At 43.3% G+C, this 24,870-nt stretch overlaps 1 protein-coding gene across 2 annotated transcripts in view; it reads left to right on the top strand.

The window, feature by feature from the left end:
* Positions 1–19,786: 19,786 nt before the first annotated feature.
* The window catches only part of si:ch211-168d23.3 (uncharacterized), a 44,584-nt gene continuing 39,500 nt past the window's right edge, over positions 19,787–24,870 (top strand). For both annotated transcript variants that reach the window (XM_014211625.3, XM_014211626.3), the window contains exons 1-2: positions 19,787–20,124; positions 22,960–23,187. In XM_014211625.3, the coding sequence (XP_014067100.3) occupies positions 23,167–23,187 (21 nt within the window). In that variant the 5' untranslated portion in view covers positions 19,787–20,124; positions 22,960–23,166. The remainder of the gene's footprint in view (positions 20,125–22,959; positions 23,188–24,870) is intronic.

Here is a 24,870-nt window from a genome sequence, read left to right on the forward strand (position 1 = left end):
ATTTGATGCTGATAGGTTTATTATGGGGGAAGGCCTGTTAGTCAGTGGCTATTTGATGCATATCTGTTTATTATGGGGGAAAGGCCTGTCAGTCAGTGGCTATTTGATGCTGATAGGTTTATTATGGGGGAAGGCCTGTCAGTCAGTGGCTATTTGATGCTGCTAGGTTTATTATGGGGAAAGGCCTGTCAGTCAGTGGCTATTTGATGCTGATAGGTTTATTATGGGGGAAGGCCTGTCAGGCAGTGGTTATTTGATGCTGATAGGTTTATTATGGGGGAAGGCCTGTCAGTCAGTGGCTATTTGATGCGTATCTGTTTATTATGGGGGAAGGCCTGCCAGTCAGTGGCTATTTGATGCTGATAGGTTTATTATGGGGGAAGGCCTGTCAGTCAGTGGCTATTTGATGCTGATAGGTTTATTATGGGGGAAGGCCTGTCAGTCAGTGGCTATTTGATGCTGATAGGTTTATTATGGGGGAAGGCCTGTCAGTCAGTGGCTATTTGATGCTGATAGGTGTATTATGGGGGAAGTCCTTTCAGTCAGTGGCTATTTGATTCTGATAGGTTTATTATGGGGGAAGGCCTGTCAGTCAGTGGCTATTTTATGTTGATAGGTTTATTATGGGGGAAGGCCTGTCAGTCAGTGGTTATTTGATGCGTATCTTTTTATTATGGAGGAAGGACTGTCAGTCAGTGGCTATTTGATGCTGATAGGTTTATTATGGGGGAAGGTCTGTCAGTCAGTGGCTATTTGATGCGTATCTGTTTATTATGGGGGAATGCCTGTCAGTCAGTGTCTATTTGATGCGTTTCTGTTTATTATGGGGGAAGGCCTGTCAGTCAGTTGCTATTCGATGCAGATTTTTATTATGGGGGAAGGCCTGTCAGTCAGTGGCTATTTGATGCTGCTAGGTTTATTATGGGGAAAGGCCTGTCAGTCAGTGGCTATTTGATGCTGATAGGTTTATTATGGGGGAAGGACTTTCAGTCAGTGGCTATTTGATGCTGATAGGTGTATTATGGGTGAAGTCCTTTCAGTCAGTGGCTATTTGATGCTGATAGGATTATTATGGGGGAAGGCCTGTCAGTCAGTGGCTATTTGATGCTGATATGTTTATTATGGGGGAAGGCCTGTCAGGCAGTGGTTATTTGATGCTGATAGGTTTATTATGGGGGAAGGCCTGTCAGTCAGTGGCTATTTGATGCGTATCTGTTTATTATGGGGGAAGGCCTGCCAGTCAGTGGCTATTTGATGCTGATAGGTTTATTATGGGGGAAGGCCTGTCAGTCAGTGGTTATTTGATGCGTATCTGTTTATTATGGAGGAAGAACTGTCAGTCATTGGCTATTTTATGCTTATCTGTTTATTATGGGGGAAGGCCTGTCAGTCAGTGGCTATTTGATGCTGCTAGGTTTATTATGGGGAAAGGCCTGTCAGTCAGTGGCTATTTGATGCTGATCTGTTTATTATGGGGAAGGCATGTCAGTCAGTGGCTATTTGATGCTGATAGGTTTATTATTGGGGAAGGCCTGTCAGTCAGTGGCTGTTGGATGCAGATTTTTTTATTATGGGGGAAGGCCTGTCAGTCAGTGGCTATTTGATGCTGATAGGTTTATTATGGGAGAAGGCCTGTCAGTCAGTGGCTATTTCATGCTGATAGGTTTATTATGGGGGAAGGCCTGTCAGTCAGTGGTTTTTTGATGGTGATAGGTTTATTATGGGGAAGGCCTGTCAGTCAGTGGCTATTGGTTGCTGATTTTTTATTATGGGGGAAGGCCTGTCAGTCAGTGTCTATTTGATGCTGATAGGTTTCTTATGGGGGAAGGCCTGTCAGTCAATGGCTATTGGTTGCTGATTTTTTATTATGGGGGAAGGGCCTGTCAGTCAGTGGCTATTTGATGCTGATAGGTTTATTATGGGGGAAGGCCTGTCAATCAGTGGCTATTTGATGCTGATAGGTGTATTATTGGGGAAGTTCTTTCAGTCAGTGGCTATTTGATGCTGATAGGTTTATTATGGGAGAAGGCCTGTCAATCAGTGGCTATTTGATGCTGATAGGTTTATTATGGGGGAAGGCCTGTCAGTCAGTGGTTTTTTGATGGTGATAGGTTTATTATGGGGAAGGCCTGTCAGTCAGTGGCTATTGGTTGCTGATTTTTTATTATGGGGGAAGGCCTGTCAGTCAGTGGCTATCTGATGCTGATAGGTTTATTATGGGGGAAGGCCTGTCAGTCAGTGGCTATTTGATGCTGATAGGTGTATTATGGGGGAAGTCCTTTCAGTCAGTGGCTATTTGATGCTGATAGGTTTATTATGGGGGAAGGCCTGTCAGTCAGTGGCTATTTGATGCGTATCTGTTTATTATGGGGGAAGGCCTGTCAGTCAGTGGCTATTTGATGCTGATAGGTTTATTATGGGGGAAGGTCTGTCAGTCAGTGGCTATTTGATGCTGATAGGTTTGTTATGGGTGAAGGCCTGTCAGTCAGTGGCTATTTGATGCTGATAGGTTTATTATGGGGGAAGTCCTGTCAGTCAGTGGCTATTTGATGCGTATCTGTTTATTATGGGGGAAGGCCTGTCAGTCAGTGGCTATTTAATGCAATAGGTTTATTATGGGGGAAGGCCTGTTAGTCAGTGGCTATTTGATGCGTACCTGTTTATTATGGTGGAATGCCTGTCACTCAGTGGCTATTGGATACTGATAGGTTTATTATGGGGGAAGGCCTGTCAGTCAGTGGCTATTTGATGCTGATAGGTTTATTTTTGGGGGAAGGCCTGTCAGTCAGTGGCTATTTGATGCGTATCTGTTTATTATGGGGGAAAGCCTGTCAGTCAGTGGCTATTTGATGCTGATAGGTTTATTATGGGGGAAGGCCTGTTAGTCAGTGGCTATTTGATGCATATCTGTTTATTATGGGGGAAAGCCTGTCAGTCAGTGGCTATTTGATGCTGTTAGGTTTATTATGGGGGAAGGCCTGTCAGTCAGTGGCTATTTGATGCGTATCTGTATATTATGGGGGAAGGCCTGTCAGTCAGTGGCTATTTGATGCTGCTAGGTTTATTATGGGGAAAGGCCTGTCAGTCAGTGGCTAATTGATGCTGATAGGTTTATTATGGGGAAGGCATGTCAGTCAGTGGCTATTTGATGCTGATAGGTTTATTATTGGGGAAGGCCTGCCAGTCAGTGGCTGTTGGATGCAGATTTTTTTATTATGGGGGAAGGCCTGTCAGTCAGTGGCTATTTGATGCTGATAGGTTTATTATGGGGGAAGGCCTGTCAGTCAGTGGCTATTTGATGCTGATAGGTTTATTATGGGGGATGTCCTGTCAGTCAGTGGCTATTTGATGCTGATAGGTTTATTATGGGGGAAGGCCTGTTAGTCAGTGGCTATTTGATGCTGATAGGATTATTATTGGGAAAGGCCTGTCAGTCAGTGGCTATTTGATGCTGATAGGTATATTATGGGGAAGGCATGTCAGTCAGTGGCTATTTGATGCTGATAGGTTTATTATGGGGGAAGGCCTGTCAGTCAGAGGCTATTTGATGCGTATCCGTTTATTATGGGGGAAGGCCTGTCAGTCAGTGGCTATTGGATGATGATTTTTTTATTATGTGGGAAGGCCTGTCAGTCAGTGGCTATTTGATGCTGATAGGTGTATTATGGGTGAAGTCCTTTCAGTCAGTGGCTATTTGATGCTGATAGGATTATTATGGGGGAAGGCCTGTCAGTCAGTGGCTATTTGATGCCTATCTGTTTATTATGGGGGAAGGCCTGCCAGTCAGTGGCTATTTGATGCTGATAGGTTTATTATGGGGGAAGGCCTGTCAGTCAGTGGCTATTTGATGCTGCTAGGTTTATTATGGGGAAAGGCCTGTCAGTCAGTGGCTATTTGATGCTGATAGGTTTATTATGGGGAAGGCATGTCAGTCAGTGGCTATTTGATGCTGATAGGTTTATTATTGGGGAAGGCCTGTCAGTCAGTGGCTGTTGGATGCAGATTTTTTTATTATGGGGGAAGGCCTGTCAGTCAGTGGCTATTTGATGCTGATAGGTTTATTATGGGGGATGTCCTGTCAGTCAGTGGCTATTTGATGCTGATAGGTTTATTATGGGGGAAGGCCTGTTAGTCAGTGGCTATTTGATGTGTATCTGTTTATTATGGGGGAAGGCCTGTCAGTCAGTGGCTGTTTGATGCTGATATGTTTATTATGGGGGAAGGGCTGACAGTCAAGGGCTATTTGATGCTGATAGGTTCATTATGGGGGAAGGCCTGTCAGTCAGTGGCTATTGGATGCTGATTTTTTATTATGGGGGATGTCCTGTCAGTCAGTGGCTATTTGATGCTGCTAGATTTATTATGGGGGATGTCCTGTCAGTCAGTGGCTATTTGATGCTGATAGGTTTATTATGGGGGAAGGCCTGTTAGTCAGTGGCTATTTGATGCGTATATGTTTATTATGGGGGAAGGCCTGTCAGTCAGTGGCTGTTTGATGCTGATAGGTTTATTATGGGGGAAGGTCTGTCAGTCAGTGGCTATTTGATGCGTATCTGTTTATTATGGGGGAAAGCCTGTCAGTCAGTGGCTATTGGATGCTGATTTTCTTTATTATGTGGGAAGGCCTGTCAGTCAGTGGCTATTTGATGCTAATAGGTTTATTACGGGGAAAGGCCTGTCAGTCAGTGGCTATTTGATGCTGATAGGTATATTATGGGGAAGGCATGTCAGTCAGTGGCTATTTGATGCTGATAGGTTTATTATGGGGGAAGGCCTGTCAGTCAGTGGCTATTTGATGCGTATCTGTTTATTATGGGGGAAGGCCTGTCAGTCAGTGGCTATTGGATGATGATTTTTTTATTATGTGGGAAGATCTGTCAGTCAGTGGCTATTTGATGCTGATAGGTGTATTATGGGGGAAGTCCTTTCAGTCAGTGGCTATTTGATGCTGATAGGATTATTATGGGGGAAGGCCTGTCAGTCAGTGGCTATTTGATGCTGATAGGTTTATTATGGGGGAAGGCCTGTCAGTCAGTGGTTATTTGATGCTGATAGGTTTATTATGGGGGAAGGCCTGTCAGTCAGTGGCTATTTGATGCGTATCTGTTTATTATGGGGGAAGGCCTGTCAGTCAGTGGCTATTTGATGCTGATAGGTTTACTATGGGAGAAGGCCTGTCAGTCAGTGGTTATTTGATGCGTATCTGTTTATTATGGAGGAAGGACTGTCAGTCAGTGGCTATTTGATGCTGATAAGTTTATTATGGGGGAAGGCCTGTCAGTCAGTGGCTATTTGATGCTTATCTGTTTATTATGGGGGAAGGCCGGTCAGTCAGTGGCTATTTGATGCGTTTCTGTTTATTATGGGGGAAGGCCTGTCAGTCAGTGGCTATTGGATGCAGATTTTTTATTATTTGGGGATTGCCTGTCAGTCAGTGGCTATTTGATGCTGCTAGGTTTATTATGGGGAAAGGCCTGTCAGTCAGTGGCTATTTGATGCTGATAGGTTTATTATGGGGAAGGCATGTCAGTCAGTGGCTATTTGATGCTGATAGGTTTATTATTGGGGAAGGCCTGCCAGTCAGTGGCTATTTGATGCTGATAGGTTTATTATGGGGGAAGGCCTGTCATTCAGTGGCTATTTGATGCTGATAGGTTTATTATGGGGGAAGGCCTGTCAGTCAGTGGCTATTTGATGCTGATAGGTTTATTATGGGGGAAGGCCTGTCAGTCAGTGGCTATTTGATGCTGATAGGTGTATTATGGGGGAAGTCCTTTCAGTCAGTGGCTATTTGATTCTGATAGGTTTATTATGGGGGAAGGCCTGTCAGTCAGTGGCTATTTTATGTTGATAGGTTTATTATGGGGGAAGGCCTGTCAGTCAGTGGTTATTTGATGCGTATCTTTTTATTATGGAGGAAGGACTGTCAGTCAGTGGCTATTTGATGCTGATAGGTTTATTATGGGGGAAGGTCTGTCAGTCAGTGGCTATTTGATGCGTATCTGTTTATTATGGGGGAATGCCTGTCAGTCAGTGTCTATTTGATGCGTTTCTGTTTATTATGGGGGAAGGCCTGTCAGTCAGTTGCTATTCGATGCAGATTTTTATTATGGGGGAAGGCCTGTCAGTCAGTGGCTATTTGATGCTGCTAGGTTTATTATGGGGAAAGGCCTGTCAGTCAGTGGCTATTTGATGCTGATAGGTTTATTATGGGGGAAGGCCTTTCAGTCAGTGGCTATTTGATGCTGATAGGTGTATTATGGGTGAAGTCCTTTCAGTCAGTGGCTATTTGATGCTGATAGGATTATTATGGGGGAAGGCCTGTCAGTCAGTGGCTATTTGATGCTGATAGGTTTATTATGGGGGAAGGCCTGTCAGGCAGTGGTTATTTGATGCTGATAGGTTTATTTTGGGGCAAGGCCTGTCAGTCAGTGGCTATTTGATGCGTATCTGTTTATTATGGGAGAAGGCCTGTCAGGCAGTGGTTATTTGATGCTGATAGGTTTATTATGGGGCAAGGCCTGTCAGTCAGTGGCTATTTGATGCTGATAGGTTTATTATGGGAGAAGGCCTGTCAGTCAGTGGCTATTTCATGCTGATAGGTTTATTATGGGGAAGGCCTGTCAGTCAGTGGTTTTTTGATGGTGATAGGTTTATTATGGGGAAGGCCTGTCAGTCAGTGGCTATTGGTTGCTGATTTTTTATTATGGGGGAAGGCCTGTCAGTCAGTGGCTATTTGATGCTGATAGGTTTCTTATGGGGGAAGGCCTGTCAGTCAATGGCTATTGGTTGCTGATTTTTTATTATGGGGGAAGGCCTGTCAGTCAGTGGCTATTTGATGCTGATAGGTTTATTATGGGGGAAGGCCTGTCAATCAGTGGCTATTTGATGCTGATAGGTGTATTATGGGGGAAGTTCTTTCAGTCAGTGGCTATTTGATGCTGATAGGTTTATTATGGGAGAAGGCCTGTCAGTCAGTGGCTATTTGATGCTGATAGGTTTATTATGGGGGAAGGCCTGTCAGTCAGTGGTTTTTTGATGGTGATAGGTTTATTATGGGGAAGGCCTGTCAGTCAGTGGCTATTGGTTGCTGATTTTTTATTATGGGGGAAGGCCTGTCAGTCAGTGGCTATCTGATGCTGATAGGTTTATTATGGGGGAAGTCCTTTCAGTCAGTGGCTATTTGATGCTGATAGGATTATTATGGGGGAAGGCCTGTCAGTCAGTGGCTATTTGATGCTGATAGGTTTATTATGGGGGAAGGCCTGTCAGGCAGTGGTTATTTGATGCTGATAGGTTTATTATGGGGCAAGGCCTGTCAGTCAGTGGCTATTTGATGCGTATCTGTTTATTATGGGGGAAGGCCTGCCAGTCAGTGGCTATTTGATGCTGATAGGTTTATTATGGGGGAAGGCCTGTCAGTCAGTGGTTATTTGATGCGTATCTGTTTATTATGGAGGAAGAACTGTCAGTCAGTGGCTTTTTTATGCTTATCTGTTTATTATGGGGGAAGGCCTGTCAGTCAGTGGCTATTTGATGCTGCTAGGTTTATTATGGGGAAAGGCCTGTCAGTCAGTGGCTATTTGATGCTGATCGGTTTATTATGGGGAAGGCATGTCAGTCAGTGGCTATTTGATGCTGATAGGTTTATTATTGGGGAAGGCCTGTCAGTCAGTGGCTGTTGGATGCAGATTTTTTTATTATGGGGGAAGGCCTGTCAGTCAGTGGCTATTTGATGCTGATAGGTTTATTATGGGAGAAGGCCTGTCAGTCAGTGGCTATTTCATGCTGATAGGTTTATTATGGGGAAGGCCTGTCAGTCAGTGGTTTTTTGATGGTGATAGGTTTATTATGGGGAAGGCCTGTCAGTCAGTGGCTATTGGTTGCTGATTTTTTATTATGGGGGAAGGCCTGTCAGTCAGTGGCTATTTGATGCTGATAGGTTTCTTATGGGGGAAGGCCTGTCAGTCAATGGCTATTGGTTGCTGATTTTTTATTATGGGGGAAGGCCTGTCAGTCAGTGGCTATTTGATGCTGATAGGTTTATTATGGGGGAAGGCCTGTCAATCAGTGGCTATTTGATGCTGATAGGTGTATTATGGGGGAAGTTCTTTCAGTCAGTGGCTATTTGATGCTGATAGGTTTATTATGGGAGAAGGCCTGTCAGTCAGTGGCTATTTGATGCTGATAGGTTTATTATGGGGGAAGGCCTGTCAGTCAGTGGTTTTTTGATGGTGATAGGTTTATTATGGGGAAGGCCTGTCAGTCAGTGGCTATTGGTTGCTGATTTTTTATTATGGGGGAAGGCCTGTCAGTCAGTGGCTATCTGATGCTGATAGGTTTATTATGGGGGAAGGCCTGTCAGTCAGTGGCTATTTGATGCTGATAGGTGTATTATGGGGGAAGTCCTTTCAGTCAGTGGCTATTTGATGCTGATAGGTTTATTATGGGGGAAGGCCTGTCAGTCAGTGGCTATTTGATGCGTATCTGTTCATTATGGGGGAATTCCTGTCAGTCAGTGGCTATTTGATGCTGATAGGTTTGTTATGGGTGAAGGCCTGTCAGTCAGTGGCTATTTGATGCTGATAGGTTTATTATGGGGGAAGTCCTGTCAGTCAGTGGCTATTTGATGCGAAACTGTTTATTATGGGGGAAGGCCTGTCAGTCAGTGGCTATTTAATGCAATAGGTTTATTATGGGGGAAGGCCTGTTAGTCAGTGTCTATTTGATGCGTACCTGTTTATTATGGTGGAATGCCTGTCACTCAGTGCCTATTGGATGCTGATAGGTTTATTATGGGGGAAGGCCTGTCAGTCAGTGGCTATTTGATGCTGATAGGTTTATTTTTGGGGGAAGGCCTGTCAATCAGTGGCTATTTGATGCGTATCTGTTTATTATGGGGGAAAGCCTGTCAGTCAGTGGCTATTTGATGCTGATAGGTTTATTATGGGGGAAGGCCTGTTAGTCAGTGGCTATTTGATGCATATCTGTTTATTATGGGGGAAAGCCTGTCAGTCAGTGGCTATTTGATGCTGTTAGGTTTATTATGGGGGAAGGCCTGTCAGTCAGTGGCTATTTGATGCGTATCTGTATATTATGGGGGAAGGCCTGTCAGTCAGTGGCTATTGGATGATGATTTTTTTATTATGGGGGAAGGCCTGTCAGTCAGTGGCTATTTGATGCTGCTTGGTTTATTATGGGGAAAGGCCTGTCAGTCAGTGGCTATTTCATGCTGATAGGTTTATTATGGGGGAAGGTCTGTCAGTCAGTGGCTATTTGATGCTGATAGGTGTATTATGGGTGAAGTCCTTTCAGTCAGTGGCTATTTGATGCTGATAGGATTATTATGGGGGAAGGCCTTTCAGTCAGTGGCTATTTGATGCTGATAGGTGTATTATGGGTGAAGTCCTTTCAGTCAGTGGCTATTTGATGCTGATAGGATTATTATGGGGGAAGGCCTGTCAGTCAGTGGCTATTTGATGCTGATAGGTTTATTATGGGGGAAGGCCTGTCAGGCAGTGGTTATTTGATGCTGATAGGTTTATTATGGGGGAAGGCCTGTCAGTCAGTGGCTATTTGATGCTGATAGGTTTATTATGGGGGAAGGCCTGTCAGGCAGTGGTTATTTGATGCTGATAGGTGTATTATGGGGGAAGGCCTGTCAGTCAGTGGCTATTTGATGTTTATCTGTTTATTATGGGGGAAGGCCTGCCAGTCAGTGGCTATTTGATGCTGATAGGTTTATTATGGGGGAAGGCCTGTCAGTCAGTGGTTATTTGATGCGTATCTGTTTATTATGGAGGAAGGACTGTCAGTCAGTGGCTATTTTATGCTTATCTGTTTATTATGGGGGAAGGCCTGTCAGTCAGTGGCTATTTGATGCTGCTAGGTTTATTATGGGGAAAGGCCTGTCAGTCAGTGGCTATTTGATGCTGATCGGTTTATTATGGGGAAGGCATGTCAGTCAGTGGCTATTTGATGCTGATAGGTTTATTATTGGGGAAGGCCTGTCAGTCAGTGGCTGTTGGATGCAGATTTTTTTTTTATGGGGGAAGGCCTGTCAGTCAGTGGCTATTTGATGCTGATAGGTTTATTATGGGAGAAGGCCTGTCAGTCAGTGGCTATTTCATGCTGATAGGTTTATTATGGGGAAGGCCTGTCAGTCAGTGGCTATTGGTTGCTGATTTTTTATTATGGGGGAAGGCCTGTCAGTCAGTGGCTATTTGATGCTGATAGGTTTCTTATGGGGGAAGGCCTGTCAGTCAATGGCTATTGGTTGCTGATTTTTTATTATGGGGGAAGGCCTGTCAGTCAGTGGCTATTTGATGCTGATAGGTTTATTATGGGGGAAGGTCTGTCAGTCAGTGGCTATTTGATGCTGATAGGTTTATTATGGGGGAAGGCCTGTCAGTCAGTGGCTATTTGATGCTGATAGGTTTATTATGGGAGAAGGCCTGTCAGTCAGTGGCTATTTGATGCTGATAGGTTTATTTTGGGGGAAGGCCTGTCAGTCAGTGGCTATTTGATGCGTATCTGTTTATTATGGGGGAAGGCCTGTCAGTCAGTGGCTATTTGATGCTGATAGGTTTATTATGGGGGAAGGCCTGTTAGTCAGTGGCTATTTGATGCGTATCTCTTTATTATGGGGGAAAGCCTGTCAGTCAGTGGCTATTTGATGCTGATAGGTTTATTATGGGGGAAGGCCTGTCAGTCAGTGGCTATTTGATGCATAACTGTATATTATGGGGGAAGGCCTGACAGTCAGTGGCTATCGGATGATGATTTTTTTATTATGGGGGAAGGCCTGTCAGTCAGTGGCTATTTGATGCTGCTTGGTTTATTATGGGGAAAGGCCTGTCAGTCAGTGGCTATTTGATGCTGATAGGTTTATTATGGGGGAAGGCAAGTCAGTCAGTGGCTATTTGATGCGTATCTGTTTATTATGGGGGAAGGCCTGTCAGTCAGTGGCTATTGGATCATGTTTTTTTTATTATGTGGGAAGGCCTGTCAGTCAGTGGCTATTTGATGCTGATAGGTGTATTATGGGGGAGTCCTTTCAGTCAGTGGCTATTTGATGCTGATAGGATTATTATGGGGGAAGGCCTGTCAGTCAGTGGCTATTTGATGCTGATAGGTTTATTATGGGGGAAGGCCTGTCAGTCAGTGGTTATTTGATGCCGATAGGTTTATTATGGGGGAAGGCCTGTCAGTCAGTGGCTATTTGATGCGTATCTGTTTATTATGGGGGAAGGCCTGCCAGTCAGTGGCTATTTGATGCGTATCTGTTTATTATGGGGGAAGGCCTGCCAGTCAGTGGCTATTTGATGCTGATAGGTTTATTATGGGGGAAGGCCTGTCAGTCAGTGGTTATTTGATGCGTATCTGTTTATTATGGAGGAAGGACTGTCAGTCAGTGGCAATTTTATGCTTATCTGTTTATTATGGGGGAAGGCCTGTCAGTCAGTGGCTATTTGATGCTGCTAGGTTTATTATGGGGAAAGGCCTGTCAGTCAGTGGCTATTTGATGCTGATAGGTTTATTATTGGGGAAGGCCTGTCAGTCAGTGGCTGTTGGATGCAGATTTTTTTATTATGGGAGAAGGCCTGTCAGTCAGTGGCTATTTGATGCTGATAGGTTTATTATGGGGGATGTCCTGTCAGTCAGTGGCTATTTGATGCTGATAGGTTTATTATGGGGGAAGGCCTGTTAGTCAGTGGATATTTGATGCGTATCTGTTTATTATGGGGGAAGGCCTGTCAGTCAGTGGCTGTTTGATGCTGATATGTTTATTATGGGGGAAGGGCTGACAGTCAAGGGCTATTTGATGCTGATAGGTTTATTATGGGGGAAGGCCTGTCAGTCAGTGGCTATTTGATGCTGATAGGTTTATTATGGGGGATGTCCTGTCAGTCAGTGGCTATTTGATGCTGATAGGTTTATTATGGGGGAAGGCCTGTTAGTCAGTGGCTATTTGATGCTGATAGGATTATTATTGGGAAAGGCCTGTCAGTCAGTGGCTATTTGATGCTGATAGGTATATTATGGGGAAGGCATGTCAGTCAGTGGCTATTTGATGCTGATAGGTTTATTATGGGGGAAGGCCTGTCAGTCAGTGGCTATTTGATGCGTATCCGTTTATTATGGGGGAAGGCCTGTCAGTCAGTGGCTATTGGATGATGATTTTTTTATTATGTGGGAAGGCCTGTCAGTCAGTGGCTATTTGATGCTGATAGGTGTATTATGGGTGAAGTCCTTTCAGTCAGTGGCTATTTGATGCTGATAGGATTATTATGGGGGAAGGCCTGTCAGTCAGTGGCTATTTGATGCTGATAGGTTTATTATGGGGGAAGGCCTGTCAGTCAGTGGCTATTTGATGCTACTAGGGTTATTATGGGGAAAGGCCTGTCAGTCAGTGGCTATTTGATGCTGATAGGTATATTATGGGGAAGGCATGTCAGTCAGTGGCTATTTGATGCTGATATGTTTATTATGGGGGAAGGCCTGTCAGTCAGTGGCTATTTGATGCGTATCTGTTTATTATGGGGGAAGGCCTGTCAGTCAGTGGCTATTGGATGATGATTTTTTTATTATATGGGAAGGCCTGTCAGTCAGTGGCTATTTGATGCTGATAGGTGTATTATGGGTGAAGTCCTTTCAGTCAGTGGCTATTTGATGCTGATAGGATTATTATGGGGGAAGGCGTGTCAGTCAGTGGCTATTTGATGCTGATAGGTTTATTATGGGGGAAGGCCTGTTAGTCAGTGGATATTTGATGCGTATCTGTTTATTATGGGGGAAGGCCTGTCAGTCAGTGGCTGTTTGATGCTGATATGTTTATTATGGGGGAAGGGCTGACAGTCAAGGGCTATTTGATGCTGATAGGTTTATTATGGGGGAAGGCCTGTCAGTCAGTGGCTATTTGATGCTGATAGGTTTATTATGGGGGATGTCCTGTCAGTCAGTGGCTATTTGATGCTGATAGGTTTATTATGGGGGAAGGCCTGTTAGTCAGTGGCTATTTGATGCTGATAGGATTATTATTGGGAAAGGCCTGTCAGTCAGTGGCTATTTGATGCTGATAGGTATATTATGGGGAAGGCATGTCAGTCAGTGGCTATTTGATGCTGATAGGTTTATTATGGGGGAAGGCCTGTCAGTCAGTGGCTATTTGATGCGTATCCGTTTATTATGGGGGAAGGCCTGTCAGTCAGTGGCTATTGGATGATAATTTTTTTATTATGTGGGAAGGCCTGTCAGTCAGTGGCTATTTGATGCTGATAGGTTTATTATGGGTGAAGTCCTTTCAGTCAGTGGCTATTTGATGCTGATAGGATTATTATGGGGGAAGGCCTGTCAGTCAGTGGCTATTTGATGCTGATAGGTTTATTATGGGGGAAGGCCTGTTAGTCAGTGGCTATTTGATGCGTATATGTTTATTATGGGGGAAGGCCTGTCAGTCAGTGGCTGTTTGATGCTGATAGGTTTATTATGGGGGAAGGTCTGTCAGTCAGTGGCTATTTGATGCGTATCTGTTTATTATGGGGGAAAGCCTGTCAGTCAGTGGCTATTTGATGCTGATAGGTGTATTATGGGTGAAGTCCTTTCAGTCAGTGGCTATTTGATGCTGATAGGATTATTATGGGGGAAGGCCTGTCAGTCAGTGGCTATTTGATGCTGATAGGTTTATTATGGGGGAAGGCCTGTCAGTCAGTGTTTATTTGATGCATTTAGGATTATTATGGGGGAAGGCCTGTCAGTCAGTGGCTATTTGATGCTGATAGGTTTATTATGGGGGAAGGCCTGTCAGTCAGTGGCTATTTGATGCTGATAGGTTTATTATGGGGGAAGGCCTGTCAGTCAGTGGCTATTTGATGCGTATCTGTTTATTATGGGGGAAGGCCTGCCAGTCAGTGGCTATTTGATGCTGATAGGTTTATTATGGGGGAAGGCCTGTCAGTCAGTGGTTATTTGATGCGTATCTGTTTATTATGGAGGAAGGACTGTCAGTCAGTGGCTATTTTATGCTTATCTGTTTATTATGGGGGAAGGCCTGTCAGTCAGTGGCTATTTGATGCTGCTAGGTTTATTATGGGGAAAGGCCTGTCAGTCAGTGGCTATTTGATGCTGATAGGTTTATTATGGGGAAGGCATGTCAGTCAGTGGCTATTTGATGCTGATAGGTTTATTATTGGGGAAGGCCTGTCAGTCAGTGGCTGTTGGATGCAGATTTTTTTATTATGGGGGAAGGCCTGTCAGTCAGTGGCTATTTGATGCTGATAGGTTTATTATGGGGGATGTCCTGTCAGTCAGTGGCTATTTGATGCTGATAGGTTTATTATGGGGGAAGGCCTGTTAGTCAGTGGCTATTTGATGCGTTTCTGTTTATTATGGGGGAAGGCCTGTCAGTCAGTGGCTATTGGATGCTGATTTTTTATTATGGGGGAAGGCCTGTCAGTCAGTGGCTATTTGATGCTGCTAGATTTATTATGGGGGATGTCCTGTCAGTCAGTGGCTATTTGATGCTGATAGGTTTATTATGGGGGAAGGCCTGTTAGTCAGTGGCTATTTGATGCGTATATGTTTATTATGGGGGAAGGCCTGTCAGTCAGTGGCTATTTGATGCGTTTCTGTTTATTATGGGGGAAGGCCTGTCAGTCAGTGGCTATTGGATGCTGATTTTTTATTATGGGGGAAGGCCTGTCAGTCAGTGGCTATTTGATGCTGCTAGATTTATTATGGGGGATGTCCTGTCAGTCAGTGGCTATTTGATGCTGATAGGTTTATTATGGGGGAAGGCCTGTTAGTCAGTGGCTATTTGATGCGTATATGTTTATTATGGGGGAAGGCCTGTCAGTCAGTGGCTGTTTGATGCTGATAGGTTTATTATGGGGGAAGGCCTGTCAGTCAGTGACTATTTTATGCTGATAGGTTTATTATGGGGGAAGGTCTGTCAGTCAGTGGCTATTTGATGCGTATCTGTTTATTATGGGGGAAAGCCTGTCAGTCAGTGGCTATTGGATGCTGATTTTCTTTATTATGTGGGAAGGCCTGTCAGTCAGTGGCTATTTGATGCTACTAGGTTTATTATGGGGAAAGGCCTGTCAGTCAGTGGCTATTTGATGATGATAGGTATATTATGGGGAAGGCATGTCAGTCAGTGGCTATTTGATGCTGATAGGTTTATTATGGGGGAAGGCCTGTCAGTCAGTGGCTATTTGATGCGTATCTGTTTATTATGGGGGAAGGCCTGTCAGTCAGTGGCTATTGGATGATGATTTTTTTATTATTTGGGAAGATCTGTCAGTCAGTGGCTATTTGATGCTGATAGGTGTATTATGGGGGAAGTCCTTTCAGTCAGTGGCTATTTGATGCTGATAGGATTATTATGGGGGAAGGCCTGTCAGTCAGTGGCTATTTGATGCTGATAGGTTTATTATGGGGGAAGTTCTGTCAGTCAGTGGTTATTTGATGCTGATAGGTTTATTATGGGGGAAGGCCTGTCAGTCAGTGGCTATTTGATGCTACTAGGTTTATTATGGGGGAAGGCCTGTCAGTCAGTGGCTATTTGATGCTGATAGGTTTACTATGGGAGAAGGCCTGTCAGTCAGTGGTTATTTGATGCGTATCTGTTTATTATGGAGGAAGGACTGTCAGTCAGTGGCTATTTGATGCTGATACGTTTATTATGGGGGAAGGCCTGTCAGTCAGTGGCTATTTGATGCTTATCTGTTTATTATGGGGGAAGGCCTGTCAGTCAGTGGCTATTTGATGCGTTTCTGTTTATTATGGGGGAAGGCCTGTCAGTCAGTGGCTATTGGATGCTGATTTTTTATTATTGGGGGATTGCCTGTCAGTCAGTGGCTATTTGATGCTGCTAGGTTTATTATGGGGAAAGGCCTGTCAGTCAGTGGCTATTTGATGCTGATAGGTTTATTATGGGGAAGGCATGTCAGTCAGTGGCTATTTGATGCTGATAGGTTTATTATTGGGAAAGGCCTGTCAGTCAGTGGCTGTTGGATGCAGATTTTTTTATTATGGGGGAAGGCCTGTCAGTCAGTGGCTATTTGATGCTGATAGGTTTATTATGGGGGATGTCCTGTCAGTCAGTGGCTCTTTGATGCTGATAGGTGTATTATGGGGGAAGTCCTTTCAGTCAGTGGCTATTTGATGCTGATAGGTTTATTATGGGGGAAGGCCTGTCAGTCAGTGGCTATTTGATGCTGATAGGTTTATTATGGGGGAAGGCCTGTCAGTCAGTGGCTATTGGATGCTGATTTTTTATTATGGGGGAAGGCCTGTCAGTCAGTGGCTATTTGATGCTGCTAGGTTTATTATGGGGAAAGGCCTGTCAGTCAGTGGCTATTTGATGCTGATAGGTTTATTATGGGGAAGGCATGTCAGTCAGTGGCTATTTGATGCTGATAGGTTTCTTATGGGGGAAGGCCTGTCAGTCAGTGGCTGTTGGATGCTGATTTTTGTATTATGGGGGAAGGCCTGTCAGTCCGTGGCTATTTGATGCTGATAGGTTTATTATGGGGGATGTCCTGTCAGTCAGTGGCTATTTGATGCTGATAGGTGTATTATGGGGGAAGTCCTTTCAGTCAGTGGCTATTTGATGCTGATAGGTTTATTATGGGGGAAGGCCTGTCAGTCAGTGGCTATTTGATGCTGATAGGTTTATTATGGGGGAAGGCCTGTCAGTCAGTGGCTATTTGATGCTGATAGGTGTATTATGGGGGAAGTCCTTTCAGTCAGTGGCTATTTGATGCTGATAGGTTTATTATGGGGGAAGGCCTGTCAGTCAGTGGTTATTTGATGCTGATAGGTTTATTATGGGGGAAGGCCTGTCAGTCAGTGGCTATTTGATGCTGATAGGTTTATTATGGGGGAAGGCCTGTCAGTCAGTGGCTATTTGATGAGTTTCTGTTTATTATGGGGGAAGGCCTGTCAGTCAGTGGCTATTTGATGCTGATAGGTTTATTATGGGGGAAGGCCTGTCAGTCAGTGGCTATTTGATGAGTTTCTGTTTATTATGGGGGAAGGCCTGTCAGTCAGTGGCTATTGGATGCTGATTTTTTATTATGGGGGAAGGCCTGTCAGTCAGTGGCTATTTGATGCTGATAGGTTTATTATGGGGGAAGGCCTTTCAGTCAGTGGCTTTTGGATGCTGATTTTTTTATTATTGGGGAAGGCCTGTCAGTCAGTGGCTATTTGATGCTGATAGTTTTATTATGGGGGAAGTCCTGTCAGTCACTGGCTATTTGATGCTGATAGGTGTATTATGGGGGAAGTCCTTTCAGTCAGTGGCTATTTGATGCTGATAGGTTTATTATGGGGGAAGGCCTGTCAGTCAGTGGCTATTTGATGCTGATAGGTTTATTATGGGGGAAGGCCTGTCAGTCAGTGGTTATTTGATGCTGATAGGTTTATTATGGGGGAAGGCCTGTCAGTCAGTTGCTATTTGATGCGTATCTGTTTATTATGGGGGAAGGCCTGTCAGTCAGTGGCTATTTGATGCTGATAGGTTTATTATGGGGGAAGGCCTGTTAGTCAGTGGCTATTTGATGCGTATCTGTTTATTATGGGGGAAGGCCTGTCAATCATTGGCTATTTGATGCTGATAGGTTTATTATGGGGGAAGGCCTATCAGTCAGTGGCTATTTGATGCTGGTAGGTTTATTATGGGGGAAGGCCTGTTAGTCAGTGGCTATTTCATGCGTATCTGTTTATTATGGGGGAAGGCCTGTCAGTCAGTGGCTATTTGATGCTGATAGGTTTATTATGGGGGAAGGCCTGTCAGTCAGTGACTATTTGATGCTGATAGGTTTATTATGGGGGAAGGCCTGTCAGTCAGTGGCTATTTGATGCGTATCTGCTTATTATGGGGGAAGGCCTGTCAGTCAGTGGCTATTTGATGCATATCTTTGTATTATGGGGGAAGGCCTGTCAGTCAGTGGCTATTGGATGCTGATTTTGTTATTATGAGGGAAGGCCTGTCAGTCAGTGGCTATTTGATGCTACTAGGTTTATTATGGGGAAAGGCCTGTCAGTCAGTGGCTATTTGATGCTGATAGGTTTATTATGGGGGAAGGCCTGTCAGTCAGTGGCTATTTGATGCTGATAGGTTTATCTATGGGGGAAGGCCTGTCAGTCAGTGGCTATTGGATGCTGATTTTGTTATTATGAGGGAAGGCCTGTCAGTCACTTGCTATTTGATGCTACTAGGTTTATTATGGGGAAAGGCCTGTCAGTCAGTGGCTATTTGATGCTGATAGGTTTATTATGGGGGAAGGCCTGTCAGTCAGTGGCTATTTGATGCTGATAGGTTTATTATGGGGGAAGGCCTGTCAGTCAGTGGCTATTTGATGCGTATCTGTTTATTATGGGGGAAGGCCTGTCAGTCAGTGGCTATTTGATGCCTATCTGTTTATTATGGGGGAGGCCTGTCAGTCAGTGGCTATTTGATGCTGATAGGTTTATTATGGGGGAAGGCCTGTCAGTAAGTGGCTATTTGATGCTGATAGGTTTATTATGGGGGAAGGCCTGTCAGTCAGTGGCTATTTGATGCTGATAGGTTTATTATGGGGGAAGGCCTGTCAGTCAGTGGCAATTTGATGCTGATAGGTTTATTATGGGGGAAGGCCTGTCAGTCAGTTGCTATTTGATGCTGATAGGTTTATTATGGGGGAAGGCCTGTCAGTCAGTTGCTATTTGATGCGTATCTCTTTATTATGGGGGAAGGCCTGTCAGTCAGTGGCTATTTGATGCTGATAGGTTTATTATGGGGGAAGGCCTGTCAGTCAGTGGCTATTTGATGCTGATAGGTTTATTATGGGGGAATGCCTGTCAGTCAGTGGCTATTTGATGCGTATCTGTTTATTATGGGGGAAGGCCTGTCAGTCAGTGGCTATTTGATGCCTATCTGTTTATTATGGGGGAGGCCTGTCAGTCAGTGGCTATTTGATGCTGATAGGTTTATTATGGGGGAAGGCCTGTCAGTCAGTGGCTATTTGATGCTGATAGGTTTATTATGGGGGAAGGCCTGTCAGTCAGTGGCTATTTGATGCTGATAGGTTTATTATGGGGGAAGGCCTGTCAGTCAGTGGCGATTTGATGCTGATAGGTTTATTATGGGGGAAGGCCTGTCAGTCAGTTGCTATTTGATGCTGATAGGTTTATTATGGGGGAAGGCCTGTCAGTCAGTGGCTATTTGATGCTGATAGGTTTATTATGGGGAAGGCCTGTCAGTCAGTCTTTATTTGATGCGTATCTGTTTATTATGGGGGAAGGCCTGTCAGTCAGTGGCTATTTGATGCTGATAGGTTTATTATGGGGGAAGGCCTGTCAGTCAGTGGCTATCTGATGCTGATAGGTTTATTATGGGGGAAGGCCTGTCAGTCAGTGGCTATTTGATGCTTATCTGTTTTAATTGTGCTGCATGTGTCATTTATTTTCTCAGCAGGCCATTTCTGGAAATTTTACATTTTGAAATATTTCAAATGTCATTGATGCCTTTTAACGAATCATTCATTGTAAATGTATGCAACATGAAATTATTTTAGACAGTCGCTACTGTTTGGACGTAATATATGAGAAATAAGACCGCTAGCTCAGTTATAGGTCTATGAGAATTAGATTTTTTTATTTTTATTTAACCTTTATTTAACTGGGTAAGTCAGATCTTTAGAGGACAAGTATTTCCATTGGCTTCTGTAGTCCTCATACATGCATAATGAAATAGCTCTGCGATGACAGAACATTATCCAAGAGAGCTGGGGATATTTAAAGCAGCGTTTGTAGAACGTCCGCATGATGACAGCAGCACACGAGAGAGAGAGAGAGAACATGCAGCGTTCCCATCTCTTCTTCACCACTGAAGGACGTAGCGGCAGCTGGGCCACATCTCTTCTTCACCACTGAAGGACGTAGCGGCAGCTGGGCCACATTGCTGCCTTCTACTGTTTTCTACCTTTTGTGTTCTGGTCGGCTCTCTCTCTCACTCTTGTTTCGCACCCACCCCAGTCCCACCCCTCCTCTTAGCATCTCAAAAGAGCACTGAGAGAGAATCGATGGCGCAGAGGCCCGCCTTGCTGACAGGACAATAAAACCACAAAAGAAGAAAGGGTGAGTTTTTTTTTTCTAAGTTGAATTGCGGGAATTTTCTCTAATGGCAGAAGGAGACTGTGGACGGTGGAGTCTGTGGCTATATTTACACAGCATCCTTTGTTGTTTTCCGCTGCCCCCCCCCCCCCCCCCCCCCTTCTCTCTCTCACCTCTCGAAAGAAATAAGAATCACCAGCACCAAACCATCCATAGCAACTATCTGTACATTATTTTAGATGTGAGATCTAACTCTCACTCCCAATGTACAGCGTATAGCCTATTCAAAATATAACGACAAAAAAAAAGCACCAGTATATTATTTAAGACATATTTAGACCCACGTTTAAAATTGTGCGGGATGGTTCGAGGTCGGTCGTTTTTAATTCAATACTCGCTGCGGTAACGTTTACCGTTTACCGCAGGCTGGTGTGTGTGTGTGTGTTGAGGTTGTAAACAAAACAAAAAAAAAATATGACAGATCGGTGGAGGAGGTCGGTCTATTTTAAGGGACCTCCCCTGGAAATTGAGTGAGAGGGGTAGGAAATGGAGCAAGTAGCCTAATGTTGTTACAATGTGTTATGGGTTAATTCGCACTCGCTTCTCAAGACAGCTCGCTTAAGGGGAGGGGAGGGGGGGTAGCCATCTCCAAACAGAATACTCTGTTTTCAAATAGGATATTATTTTTCTCACCCACACTTTCAAGCCCATAACATAGGAAAATGGCATATAAACAGAATCATATGAACCATTTCCCACAACATAAAAGATGATGTTGAATGTCATTGATATGGTCTGTTATTGTGTGGTTACAGTTTCTACATGTTATTGATATGGTCTGTTACTGTGTGGTTACAGTTTCTACATGTTATTGATATGGTCTGTTATTGTGTGGTTACAGTTTCTACATGTTATTGATATGGTCTGTTATTGTGTGGTTACTGTTTCTACATGTTATTGATATGGCCTGTTATTGTGTGGTTACTGTTTCTACATGTAATTGATATGGTTTGTTATTATGTGGTTACTGTTTCTACATGTTATTGATATGATCTGTTATTATGTGGTTACTGTTTCTACATGTTATTGATATGGTCTGTTGTTATGTGGTTACTGTTTCTACATGTCATTGATATGGCCTGTTATTATGTGGTTACTGTTTCTACATGTTATTGTTTGGTTACTGTTTCTACATGTTATTGATATGGTCTGTTATTGTGTGGTTACTGTTTCTACATGTTATTGTGTGGTTACTGTTTCTACATGTTATTGATATGGCCTGTTATTATGTGGTTACTGTTTCTACATGTTATTGATATGGTCTGTTATTGTGTGGTTACAGTTTCTACAAGTTATTGATATGGTCTGTTATTGTGTGGTTACAGTTTCTACATGTTATTGATATGGTCTGTTATTGTGTGGTTACTGTTTCTACATGTTATTGATATGGCCTGTTATTGTGTGGTTACTGTTTGTACATGTAATTGATATGGTCTGTTATTATGTGGTTACTGTTTCTACATGTTATTGATATGGTCTGTTATTATGTGGTTACTGTTTCTACATGTTATTGATATGGCCTGTTATTGTGTGGTTACTGTTTCTACATGTTATTGATATGGTCTGTTATTGTGTGGTTACTGTTTCTACATGTTATTGTGTGGTTACTGTTTCTACATGTTATTGATATGGTCTGTTATTGTGTGGTTACTGTTTCTACATGTTATTGATATGGCCTGTTATTATGTGGTTACTGTTTCTACATGTTATTGTGTGGTTACTGTTTCTACATGTTATTGATATGGTCTGTTATTGTGTGGTTACTGTTTCTACATGTTATTGATATGGTCTGTTATTGTGTGGTTACTGTTTCTACATGTTATTGATATGGCCTGTTATTATGTGGTTACTGTTTCTACAGGTAATTGATATGGCCTGTTATTATGTGGTTACTGTTTCTACATGTTATTGATATGGTCTGTTATTATGTGGTTACTGTTTCTACATGTCATTGATATGGTCTGTTATTATGTGGTTACTGTTTCTACATGTTATTGATATGGCCTGTTATTGTGTGGTTACTGTTTCTACATGTTATTGATATGGCCTGTTATTGTGTGGTTACTGTTTGTACATGTTATTGATATGGCCTGTTATTATGTGGTTACTGTTTCTACATGTTATTGATATGGTCTGTTATTATGTGGTTACTGTTTCTACATGTTATTGATATGGCCTGTTATTATGTGTTTACTGTTTCTACATGTCATTGATATTATTGATATTATTGTCATTGATATCATTGATGTTATTGATATGGCCTAATGGACACCAATTCATGTCTGCAATCACCCTACACATCTGTTGTACTGGGCTGTAATGTATCACACATACACACAGCAATGTGTTGGTGCTCCCGAGTCTAAGGCACTGCATCTCAGTGCTCGATGCATCACTACAGACCCTGGTTCGATTCCAGGCTGTATCACAACCGGCCGTAATTGGGCGGCACACAATTGGCCCTGAGTCGTCCGGGTTTGGCCAGGGTAGGTCGTCATTGTAAATAAGAATTTGTTCTTAACTCACTTGCCTAGTTAAATAAAGGTTAAATATTTTTTTTAAAACACCAATGTTTTGGATGCAAATGAGAATCCAAGCTACACACATAATATATTTGGTTGCTGTCATTTCTATAGAATACAGTAACCAAATTAAAGATTCATTACGAGAGAAGTCAGGAGAGGACTAAGCCCGGACTGTTGTGGGTAACAGACATAGGTCTAAAGCAGAAGACTGGTGCTGTAAGACTTTAGTAGTAACTTTAAATGACCTCTCAACGTGGCCATGTTGTGCCCTTAGGACCTGCACTGCCTTAGTCCGCTCCGTTGTGAGATCCAGTGATGCCCCGTCAGACCGAGGACCTGCCCCACAGTCCTGCCTCCTCAACTGGACACCGTTTTGCTGCCAGCCCCTAATCCCCTGGAGCCTCTGGAGCTTCTGAATCCTCAAACCCAAGGCAGAGGTTCCCATGAGGCCCCCCAGGAGAACTCAGCGTGACACCTCTGTATGGGGCCTCCAGCATATAAAGTAGGTCTGAATCCATCCGTGCCCTTCACACCAGAAATATAGTATGTCTCACACTCTGTTAACCTTTTAGGGACAGACGTTCCGCTAGCAGAACGCCGCACCAATATCCAATGGTAGAGCGTGGCGCGAAATACAAATACCTTAAAAATGCTAGAACTTCAATTTCTCAAACATATGACTATTTTACACCATTTTAAAGACAAGACTCTTGTTAATCTAACCACATTGTCCAATTTCAAAAAGGCGCTACAGCGAAAGCAAAACATTAGATTATGTCAGGAGAGTAAAATGCCAAAAATAATCACACAGCCATTTTCAAAGCAAGCATATATGTCACAAAAACCAAAACCACAGCTAAATGCAGCACTAACCTTTGATGATCTTCATCAGATGACACTCCTAGGACATTATGTTATACAATACATGCATGTTTTGTTCAATCAAGTTCATATTTATATCAAAAACCAGCTTTTTACATTAGTATGTAATGTTCAGAACTAGCATACTTCCGGTGAATTTACTAAATTACTCACGATAAACGTTGACAAAAAAACATATTTTAAGAATTATAGATACAGAACTCCTTTATGCAATCGCGGTGTCCGATTTTAAAATAGCTTTTCGGTGTAAGCACATTTTGCAATATTCTGAGTAGATAGCTCGGCCATCACAGGCTAGCTAATTTGACACCCACCAAGTTTGGTGCTCACTAAACTCAGAATTACTATAAGAAAAATTGGATTACCTTTGCTGTTCTTCATCAGAATGCACTCCCAGGACTTCTACTTCAACAACAAATGTTGTTTTGGTTCCAAATAATCCATAGTTATATTGAAATAGCTCCGTTTTGTTCGTGCGTTGAGGTCACTATGCGAAGGGTGACGCGCGAGCGCATTTCGTGACAAAACATTTCAAAATATTCCATTACCGTAATTCGAAAGCATGTCAAACGCTGTTTAATTAAAATCACTTTGTATGTCATTTTTCTTGTAAAATAGCGATAATATTCCAACCGGGCGACGTTGTATTCATTCAAAGGCTGAAAGTAGTCTCGTGAATGCGCATCTCCAGTGTCATTGTTCCCAGGCTGACCAGTAACAAATACTCCTGCTGTTCTTAGCCCAGAGACTGCAGACACCCCATTAGACTTTCTGGCGCCTTCTGAGAGCCAATGGAAGCCTTAGAAAATGTCACGTTACAGCACAGATGCTGTATTTTTGATAGAGATGCTACAGAAGGACAATAAATTGTCAGACAGGCCACTTCCTGTATGGAATCTTCTCAGGTTTTGGCCTGCCATATGAGTTCTGTTATGCTCACAGACACCATTCAAACAGTTTTAGAAACTTTAGAGTGTTTTCTATCCAAATCTACTAATTATATGCATATTCTCGTTTCTGGGCAAGAGTAGTAACCAGTTTAAATCGGGTACATTTTTTATCCGGCCGTGAAAATACTGCCCCCTATCCCAAACAGGTTAAACCACTGAAGGAGGAAGGATATGGGGTGCCCTTCACACCAGAAATATAGTCTCACACTGTCACGGTTGTCGTAGAATGAAGGGACCAAACTGCAGCGTGATTATCGTTCCACATATTTTATTATTAACCTGTGAAACTATGCAATACATACAAAATAACTAAAGAACAAAAACAACACACCGTGACGCAGAGGTGAAGCATA

Source organism: Salmo salar, chromosome 09 (assembly GCF_965601325.2).
Source record: "Salmo salar chromosome 09, fSalSal1, whole genome shotgun sequence".
NCBI lineage: Eukaryota > Metazoa > Chordata > Actinopteri > Salmoniformes > Salmonidae > Salmo > Salmo salar.